An 11,141-nucleotide genomic window follows, 5' to 3' on the forward strand; every position below is an offset into this window, starting at 1 on the left:
TTCCCTAAAAAGTCCCACAGTTAAGTGGCAGCTCTGAAAATGCTGGTGTATATCCCCTTGTGGGAGACCCAGTATTTAAACCTTTTGTCCAGTGCCTTGGTGTATTGAAAGAGGGGAAAATTAATCCAAATCCATGCTTCACCTTCTGGTACTGGACACCTAAGCGTGGCAGGTTGGGAAGGATCTTATTGCTCAGAAAGTTCCAGAAAACAAAAATGCCACATTTAAGCAGTGAATAATGCTAGTCTTTGTTGCCAAGGCAACCATCACCTGAATCTGACAGCTTCCATTTCATTTTCCAGTTTTTAAGATGTCCCATTGCTAATATACATCCTAGAAAAGGTTGGTTAACCCGTGTCAACTAAATCAAGGGAATGGACAGATGATCAAATTGCAGTGAATTAAAATAGGGCAGGGGCTTCCTTGGCGAAACTGCTTTGTGGGAAACGTCCACCTGTCTACTCTTTCCCCAGGGTGAGCGAAAGCTAAACAGGGGCAGCTCTTCCATTCAAGGATAAGCTGTCCCAGTTTTATTTTCACGTCTCATGGGGTCAGAGCAGGCAGACAGTTACCACGCGTCAGCTGCTCTACAGTGCATCGTTTGGTCCCTTTTAACTTGCACCAGCTGATTGTTTTGTCCACGTGCAAAGATGCTCCATCCAGAAATAGCTGCTCGCATAATGAAAAATAAAGCCCATTCTACCCCAGTCTCATCCTTGCAGCGAAACAGGGTAGGCATGCCCAAAAGGCTAGTAAAATTAATCTTCGGGCCAATATTAGAAGCACATTCCAGATTTGACAACACCATTGAAAGCATCCCGCTGATAATTTCCAGATGTTCGAATCTGGGGGCTCTTTAACGTAAATCTCAGTTGAAGACACAGGCATGCCCGAGAGCTGCAGGTGAGGCAGAAGCTGATTTGTGATGGGAGATGGAATGAGACGTGATGTGCAACTTGCAAGGGAATTCAGTACTCTGGCATGCTTCAGCGGCAAGTTGCAAGACGTTTTTCTTGCATACTTTTCTCAGTGGAGATGCTTGCTGCCTGTCTGTTTCTGCTGTTACTCACCTGCTCTTTCACCCTGCTTTTCTTTATGATTTTTTCCTCGTTTTGCTTGTGTTTTAAATAGAGGTGAGGATGAACCAATCTTTTTTCTTTTTCCTCTGTTCCCACCAGCACCCGACATCGTGGTCTTCCTGTTCGCTACTACCCCCCAAGTCTCTCCTGGTATTTTATCTCTGGCTTGTTCACAACATTCATGTACATGATATGCATGCTTTTTTGTGAGTTTGAGCTGTGTGTCTGTATTAAATATGCATGGGAATGGTATGCAGATTATTCTGTTTTATTTCATGTGGACTTGCTGGGAGTGGCTGGCTCTAAATACTCTTTTTTTTTTTTTTTTTTTTTTTTTTAAGAGGATATTAAATATGCATTTTCTAGCTTAAAACAAATGCATTTTCTTTTAGGAGATGACAGTAGTTTATGATGTCTTTATGAGGTAGCATGTTCTTTTAGGGGTTCATACTGCAACCCCCTTGTTTTGCATGGGGCTGTTAGTTCTTGTTGGGTTATGGCAGGAGATGAACAAGTCTGAGTGCATGTTATTTCAAGCATGGCTGAGCTTGGGACTCAGGTGCGAGGTGGCTTTGACTGACTTAGGTATATAATGGAGCCTAAAGTAGCTGCACCTAAATATTGGGAGTGTGAATGATCTTGGCTACGCCAGACAAGATTGAAACGCTGCTTATACACAAGACTGCTGATGTCTTGACTGTGAGGCCAACTTGATTATCAGTTCTGTGAAAGCCTTATGACCGAGATATAAATCTGTCTGTTTTCATCCCGTGTGTTATCTTTTGTCTTCAGTGCTGACTCTAGTCCCAGTATCACCAGCATATACAAAGCTAAAAGCTTGGTATCCTAATATTAAAATGCAAAAGTTTTTTTGGTAATGAATAGTTGTTACTTTGAAATATTTTGGCTACTGTTTGGTACACAAATGAATTCTAAATATAACAGCTTCCAAATAGACTGCTGAGGTTTGTTCTGACATCTTTTTTATAGCGATAATTCAGGTTATTACCCATTTCAGCTAAACAGAGCAAACTGCACATACCATTGCTAATGCCTCAGTTGTTCTGAAATGTGAGGGGAAGATGACAGAAAGTAATCTTTAAAGTAATGGAGAATTCAATAAAAATGTCTAAAATATTCTCATTTGGGTTTCATGGAAGCTTAATGGTAATTAAGAGACCTTAAATGTGTTACCTTTAAAAAGAAACAAAACCACTTATTGTTTAACCAAGTACATTTCAAAGGTTCAAACTGCTCCTTATGCATTTGTTCAAGACTGCAAAGGATTGGAGAGAGCGGTGGATGCTTTTAAACATGTACATGCGATTACAAAAAACATTGCAGATAGTGGAATAATAGGTATTTAATTTCTTTTTAGCTGCATTTCAAACAAGGAAGACAGAACTGGCAGGGGAATTCTGTTTTTTCCTAAAGAAGACATTTATTACATACAAACACATTAAATGGTCTTGGTGAAAATTAAAACATTTTATAGTTGATAACAGGTCATTTTCTTAAAACCGCCATTTAGCTCCTCATGAATCATTTGGAAGTTATAAACTGAGTTATAAAACTAAGCTCTGTTCTGCATAATTTGTCTGAACAGTTTTTTGGAAGGTGTTTTGTATGCATTGCTTCTCACATCAGACTTAATTCTGATCATTAAAATAGAGCATTCAGGATTAAACAGAAGTACTTTTTGTTTATGATAGTCCGCATTTGATGTTGTTTAATTATTCAAATAAGATTGGAAACACTAATTGTATATGGTTTTAGTGTTGGGAGTATTTAGTCAAGGCGAAAAACAACCCTGTGCAGAAGAACAGGCCAAGATCTTATTTTCTCCTAGTGTGGGAGTGTAAATGGGACTCAGGTGCAGCAAAAACCCCACAATCAGCAAAAGGTGAATTCCACACTAAAAGAATAAAGGACAAGTCTCATCATGGTTGATGCAGTGTGAAGTGTATGATCTTAGGAAGGCTACTTTATCAGCCAATTTCTCAGCACTTATTGCCGTACCTTCTGGTCCATAAACAGGTTGAGAAACATGGTAAGAACTGTAGAAATGAGCCGGTGAATTTTCTGTCCTGCTGCTCATGACATCCGTAGGATCAAGCCCTTCCAAATGTTTTTGGGTTTTCTGCCAACCAGTTCTTCAAGCCTTTCTATTTTTTGTTTTCTTCTCTCTGAGGGCAAACAATGTAAAATTTAATCTTCTGCTTGAAAACTTCCCCTGGCCTCTCCTGAAATGGAACTGTAAGCAATTAGCAAGATCGACTGACCTGCCTACAGAAATAGGCTGAGAAATTACACTGCCATTTTGTGGTGCCAATAGCTTAGAAACTTTGTACAAGAGGTGGATATGACCATCTATTCAGGGTAGCATGGGCGGAAACCTGGTCAAGCTGTGTTTGTAAAGCTTAGGTTGAAGTTTATGTTCTGCTGTGAATCGACATGAAGCCATACCTCAGGAAGGTGGTAAGTCTCTGAACTAACACAGCATGCATAGAAGTTGTTCGGAGCAGAGTGAAAATGACATCATCTCATCATAAATGATGACATTGGCATTATTTAGGAGTGTGGCAAATAGACTTCCGATTTCTGGTAGCACTCTTTTGTTACTTTGTCATTCCACCTGCCATCATCTCATTGCTTTCTCTTGAGCAACTCAGACATAGGCTGTCTCTCTCTTCGGCTACATAATGACTAGCATGGCACGGCCTTGATCTCCCTTGGTAATTCTTAGGTGCTGTCATAACAAATATCCATTGGTGTGCCTCTAACAAGAACCAGCTGTCAAGGATATAACTCATATTATTGATTGTGCAATTACTGTGACTCTCTTAATAGTTCTAAGCGCTGCATTAATTTGAGAGAGGAGCATGTGTGAGTGTTCACTCACGTGCACCCGTATAGACACACCGAACGAATTGGTCATACATATAACTGGTAATGGTGAGCTATTAACTTTTAACCTCAGACTTTGAGTGATGGAGGAGAGTCACGCAGTCCTGTCTCCAGCAAAGCAGTAAGGATCAAAATGCTAATTATTCAACTTTTAACCATTTTCTATAGCTTATATTACAAAATTCATCAGCAAAACCAGACTTGTTTTCCTTTCCAGAGGCATTGTAGTTGTTTTACATAACTTATTATCTTCCTGATACAGAAGGCAATAGTTGGGCTGTGCTGTCTGATTCTTCAATAATTGTGGGCTAAAAGTTTTAATCATTTTGTTTGAGCAATACATTTAAAAATAACATACTTGACTTTTTTCTACTTATAACATGAAATTACTGCACATATGAATAAAGGCTTATTTATTTGCCAGCGGGTTAATTTACAAGGAGAAAATACAGGATGCCATTCATGAACACAGTGCCTTATTTGTGATTTTGCCCTTCATGGGGGGATATGAGAACGTATCCCCCTGCGAATGTCGAGGGTCGTCTGTACCTCACTTGGGGAAGGAGTGGATGACTTAGGCTAGGTACAGACATTCACAAAGCCTGAGGCAGAGTCAAACTAAGTTGCATGATTTTCTATAAACAGCGGGGCACAAATCTTAGACTGGGTTCTGCCATTTTTAAGTCAGTCTATCTGTACCAAACTTTGGTTGTGTTATGGGCATAGACCGGTTTCCGATCACTTATACTGGTAAAAGTGTAATGTCTGTACCTGGCCTTAGGCAGAAAGGTTTGTGTGAATTGTAATATAAGCATCATCAGACAGAGACTGCAGAGCTATCATTTCATTATTTAGAATTCTTTTTCATGGGTGCAGTCTGGACTAGCACTGACTCTTAAGAGACTGGCAATTAAGCATGGCATATGGTGTGATATGTGCTCAAAACTAAAAACGAGCATCTTCCAGGTATATCTTCCCTCTTACAAATGCTATTCTTTTAATGGCATCTCAGTCAGAACAAAAACATTACGGTAAAAACAGACCTCAGATATCCCCCAGCACTGTGGATCTTACAGTAAAAGCCCATTATCTCACTTCATGTGTCCAAAATAACACATTTTTCCCAGGACAATCGCAGCTAATTTGAGTTAATTACCATCCATTCCAGGGATGAGCTGTGTGTGCAAAGGGCTTTGCTGCTTCCAGGTTTTGATCAATCAGAATCAAAATGCGACATCTATTTTTTACCTTTAGTGTTCACATTTGGATACTATAGTGATGGAGGCTGTAAGTCCTTTGCTATTCAAACCAATTCTCTTATAAGTAGAACAGCAGAGAACTTAACTTAATAAATAAAGCACGTGGGTAGAATCTACAAGTGATGTTGTCTCTTATTACCACAGCAAAGAAGATTTTTAACAAAGGGTTAAAGAAAGCAGTGAAGTGTCCCTACAAATAATAATGGGGAGTTCCCCTCAGATTTGGGGGAAATGAGCATGAAGGCTTTTGTTGGCAAGTCTAACAAACCCATGATAAATACATGGATCGGCTAGAAGTTGTACTTAATTTCCTAAATGAGAGAGAAGGTACAGGGAAGGGCTAGGGCCTGAAAGGCCTTGAAAGTGAAGAGAAGCTGCATATATATGATGGAGGAGAGAAGGCAGAGCCATTGGAGGGATGCAAAAAAAAAAGAACAGTGACATGGAAAAAGTGACAGGCTAGGAAAATGGTCTTTGCTGCAGCCTTCTAGATGCATATGAGCAGGGCAAGGCTCCATTTCTCAAGGTCAGAGAGAGGGAGAGATGTTGCGGTAATGGAGATGTGAGATGCTGACATCCTAAACGAGAATTTTAGCTGTGTGGATACATACAGAAAGCTGTATCTTTGAGCCATTAAGCAGCATGAATCAGCAAGATTTAGACAGAATCTGGCTGCAAGGCTCTAGAGTGAGATATGAATTAAAGATTACTTAAAGTGATGATTTCAGTGGGTTGGTATGCATACAAAAACAATTAATGCACTCTAATGTTACTGTTCTTTGTCTTCCTTTTAGGTAAAGATGATGAATTTCCCAAGAAGCCATTGGGACAAATTCCACCAGACCCACAGCCTGGCGTGCTTAACCTTACTCACATGCTCAATGGACAGAACAATACTGGTACACAGGCAGCACAGAAGACAGAGAGAAAACCGTCTTCTGAAGAAGTTCAAGCAAATTCACCAAATAACAGGAGAAGAATTAATTCCTTGGAGAAGAGGCCTTCATTCAAACACCAGAAGTCTGGGCCCCTGGATACACGGAGTGGGAACTCCAAGAATGATATAGATATCAGAAAAAAGCCTCAGCCAACAGCACAAGACACTTCCAGGCAATACAATAATGCAGCTGCTAACCAAAATTCTAATGCTACTTCAAACCCAAGAAGGGAATTTGTACCTAAGTGGAATAAACCATCAGATATCAAAGTTATTGAAAAGACCGCCAGATTTAATACTGAGGTCAAAGGTAGAACAATAATCCATTCTGTTTCAGGCATGCCACCGAGTCCCGGAGAACCACAGCCATTGAATGTAAAGCAAAAGATGAGGGTTTTGGATGTTGATGAAGGTAAGCGAGGGTCTAATGCGTCACAGTATGACAATGTTCTAGATGTTGACCATGAGAATGAGAATCTTGTTGAGGAAGAGCTAGAGAAAGCTCATGTGCAAAGTCCCAGGAATGTAATGTACTCTAATTCTCCTAGGAAACAAGTGGAAAAGATCCCTAGTCCGCTAAAACTATCCAGCAATTATGCCTTCAATTCACAACCGAGAACCCCACGTTATTCATCTCAATCTGATGGGTCAAGTCATGGATTGAATGTAAAACCACCGCTGCCATCTTATAATAACCCACCTACTTACCATGGAAACTCTCCAAAGCATGCCTCCAATATAATGAATTCTGGTTTTATACCTCCTCAGTATAATCATGGGAATCGAACCAGCCCTTCTAGTAGACCGTATGGTTCTGTCTTTTCAACAGAGTTTTTTCCTGATAAACCACATATGAACTCTTATCCTGCCAATCACCAAAATCCTCTGTCTCCAACCCCTAATAGAATAGAAGTTCTGCCTTTTGATGCCTATCCCAGCAACTCTAGATCACCTACCAGCGTCAAATTCATAATTCCTCCAGTGGATTATTCCAGCAGAATGTGGCCAGATGCTCCTTATGTGCACAGACATGAAACATACGGGCAGCCTTGGAACCAAGATGCTAACCGAAGCCACTTGGATAACTTACAGAAATATCCATCCTTTCAGACAGCACCTCTTCATGACCATAATCTTCCAACTGTTTCCGTGGATGGTTCAATAAGATACAGAACTTCACCAACCTTGGAAGAATATGGTTCACCACAATATCAATATTCAAGCCCATCACCCCATGTCCAGCCCCACAGAAGCCGAAGCGATGGGTTGTCTATGCATGAATCAATACTTCTGTGAGAACTAATCTATGCTAACTGAAAAAGACAGGAACCAAAAACACTAAAGATATATTGCTGTGTTTATAATTATCCAGATCAGTATTTTATACAGAATTTGGACAGTTCGTGCAAGTCTCTGAGAAATAAGAAATCTATTTCAGAGCAGTTTCACAGTTTGACTGGAGACTAGTTGAGCGCTTAAACCTGCATTGAGCCCATTGCAAGGGATCTAATGCAGATAAACATAGCAGTAGCAATAGTGTCATATGCATAATGTGGCTGATACTACCATTGTTTCTTAAATTGAAGTAACTTGCATAGAGAAATGATCTATCTGCCTAACACATGTAACACATTTTCAAGCTGTAGTTTGACATTACAATGCACTGTATAAGTATATGTGTGCGCTTGTATGCATAAACTTTGTGTGTGTGTGTGTGTGTGTGTGTACACACACACACACACACACACACACACACACACACACATATGTGTGTGTGTGTGGAGAAGACCTAAAGAGTTTAAAATGTAGATGCATTTACTCTTGGGCTAAATTTGAAGTATTTTTTCAGTTTAATTATTTTATGTGTAATTTATTTGATAAATGAACCCATTCATTTTGAATGGGCTCTTCCTGTTATTCAGGTATCAACTGCCTCAGTAACCCAGAATCTGATCTAAGTTGGAGAGATACTTTGGGATTATTAATGTATTCTTACCTGGGATGATATTGCCCAGCTAATCTCCTCTCCTTTTGGCTACTGACTTGCCTTTTCTATAAGAAAATGGAACAGGCAGACAAAAAACCATGAAGCCAAAAATGGTGTCTGATCTGGCTAACAATGGTGCTTTAAAATCGGGGCAGTCTATAAGGATAGCATGTCTCTAGGGTATGGGTGAACTTTTGGCACAGATTTTGTACCTTTGCACCCAAATCCAGTTTCACAATGTGATGCTTCGTGTCCCTTTTGGAGTCCTCCAAAGTGTTTGAGCGCAACATGCAAAGTGCCAGATGCAGAAGTAATCCTGCATTCTTGGCATGATGCTCATGCCAAGGAGTCAGACTTAGGAAGTCAGTTGTAGGGTACACTACTGGATTGCCAAATAGTCCTCTTACAGGTACAAAAAAATTGCCAGCCCCTTGACGTGCTAGGAGTAAGACATGCAGCCCTCTTAAGCTCTGTTATGTCAGTACCTTATTATGTTTTGCCCTCCTTTTTCCAAAGAGCCAGTAGGCTCATGTCCATGGCTGGGCAAATGCTTCTGCACCATTAGGCTGTTGAGAAAAATTTGTGTAATGTCTTATACTAAAGTAACCCAGACTGTTAATAGGAAGTTTCCTAGATTCCTTGTCATTTAAGTGTCACTGGTTAGTGCTTGCAGCCTTTTGTAACTACCTTTCCTTTTGTTTTCATCCACTGTGAAATGAAAAAGCGGCATTCTTAGGGTGCAGTCCTCTGAGCTGCTGAACACCACGTGGAAGGTGCTGAGCACTCATTGAAGCTAATGGGAGTAAAAGGTTGTAAGAGCCTGGCGAGTTTGAGCCCTTGCAGGCTCTGAACAGAAGAGATTTCTAACTCTTAAATACCAAAACAGCAGCATCAAAATCAGGCTGGGTGTTGGGGAGGTGTTTTGAAAGGTTTGTTAGCAGTCTACACTGAACGCAACATTGAACACTAGAAAACATAACTTTTTTTTTCTTTAAAGATTGAGCTTTGGTGCCTATTCTTGCTGCAGGTTGGCTCTCTAAGTTTTAAGGTACAGAAGTAATTTTTTTTTTAATGGAAGTAATCTTTAGTTAGGATATTTCACAAACTTTTTTGTGTATATAAGGAGCCTGATGTAATTTTTAATAAACTGGGCAATTTTATATTTAAAAAATAATTGCAGATTGCAGTGAAATAACAGTAGCAAAGCACTACACTGAAACTCTAAAATTGAAATTGTGATGCTAATATTATTTGGGCTTACCTTAGTTCTGATTGCTTATAGCAGCTTAGAAATGTCTGTATATATTAATATGGCTAAGCATAATAATCCCAAAGTTTAACCATGGTTCTGTGATACATTATAAATAAAGCTGTACAATTTACTTTGTGCAAGCAGCACAAGGCTGCTCCAAAATATGTATCAACACTAGTAAATACTGTAGATTTTTTTTTATATATAAAATATATGCACACTATTTTCTTACGTCATCTGCAACAGTTTTATAACTGTGTATCCTATTTTGATGTGACCATATTTTTAACATGTTAAATAATAATAATTAAGTCTTTGTTGTTTTTGTGCCTTTTTTTTACCATGTTTGATTATGCTCATAGTTAAGCTGTTCTTCCCAGGATGAATGATACACATGGTTTGATAATGTAGGCCCTTTTTACTTTGTCTGTGTTTTACTTTTTGGCTTGGCAATATCAATATAGTCCTTAGAAAGCCTCTTCACCATTCCAGAAGCAGACAGGTATTGATTGTCGTTTTCTTCAGTGTTAAAGCAGTGTTCGCAACATTTTTGGAAACCAGGAATTTGAACTGTCACCCTAATTTTCCTACCCTCTCCCAATATTGTCACCTACTATGAGTCAACAACAGTGGACTCACTGGCCCAAGAAGCCCTTACAGTTGTATTAATGCAAATCTGTTTTTCTATGGATTTAATGTGGCAGAGCAACCTGTACTATTGTATAGAGAAAGAAGCATATTCTTGCTTATAAAATCCAGTTATTTAGTAGTAATTAAAGGCATTCTCAACACCCAGGATGTCATTCCTGTTAGTTAACAAGGAACTCAGGGTTACAAAATATAGCAAAACACAAGTAGCATTATCTTTTGCATAAGAAGTCCTGCTTTGGCAGGGGCCCTGACAAATGAGATGTCCTCACAATTTCTTCATTTCCATATTCTAAAGTGTGCAAACAGTAAATATAGATACATAAATGCTCTTGGCTAAGTCCTCCCAAAATTTCAGAGAGTTTAAGGTTTCATAGATTTCATAGACATCAGGGCTGGAAGGGACCTCGGAAGATCATCGAGTCCAGCCCCCCGCCCAAAGGGCAGGAAGACAGCTGGGGTCATAGGATCCCAGCAAGATAAGCATCCAGTTTCATCTTGAAGGTGTTCAATGAAGGCGCTTGAACCACCTCCGGTGGCAGGCTGTTCCAGACCTTGGGGGCTCGGACAGGTGTGGGTGGACTGCTAGACTCTATAGTCCAAAATGATGTAATACATGGCATTTTCATCCAGGTGCCTATATTAAGTATAAGGACTTTGGCTGGACTAAATTATTGCATCACAGAGAACAGGAAAGAGAGGTGTCAACACTACCCAGCAGTGGTGGGTCCAGACGATCCCAGCAGGCAATGGATGCTGTAGAAGAAGCCGAAAAACCTCTTCCAGGCTCTGCCAATCTAATCTGTCCATAAATTCCTTCCTAGCTCCCAATTTGATGGTCAGTCTGAACTGGGATATGTGAACACTCCAGCTAAGCAGCCTGGAGAGAGAATTTGATACTACTGAAGAGCCTTGATTCAGCTTGTCTGATGTCTCACCTCTGTCTCTGGTCAATCTGTAATGGTTTAGAAGATGATGTGTATTGTGAGGGGGGAACAAAGTAGCCAATTGTGTATCCTTCCTGACGCCTGCAGCCAACTTATCTGAAAGCCTGAAGCATGAGGTTTGATTA

At 39.9% G+C, this 11,141-nt stretch overlaps 1 protein-coding gene across 3 annotated transcripts in view; it reads left to right on the top strand.

The window, feature by feature from the left end:
* The window catches only part of USP6NL (USP6 N-terminal like), a 142,511-nt gene extending 132,768 nt beyond the window's left edge, over positions 1-9,743 (top strand). For 2 of the 3 annotated variants that reach the window (XM_025213041.1, XM_025213050.1), the window contains 2 exons: positions 1,179-1,229; positions 6,040-9,743. In XM_025213041.1, the coding sequence (XP_025068826.1) occupies positions 1,179-1,229; positions 6,040-7,478 (1,490 nt within the window). In that variant the 3' untranslated portion in view covers positions 7,479-9,743. The remainder of the gene's footprint in view (positions 1-1,178; positions 1,230-6,039) is intronic. The other variant, XM_006016309.3, reaches the window with a different exon arrangement.
* Positions 9,744-11,141: the final 1,398 nt, after the last annotated feature.

The sequence above is a fragment of the Alligator sinensis genome, unplaced genomic scaffold (genome assembly GCF_000455745.1).
Source record: "Alligator sinensis unplaced genomic scaffold, ASM45574v1 scaffold268_1, whole genome shotgun sequence".
Classification (NCBI taxonomy): domain Eukaryota; kingdom Metazoa; phylum Chordata; order Crocodylia; family Alligatoridae; genus Alligator; species Alligator sinensis.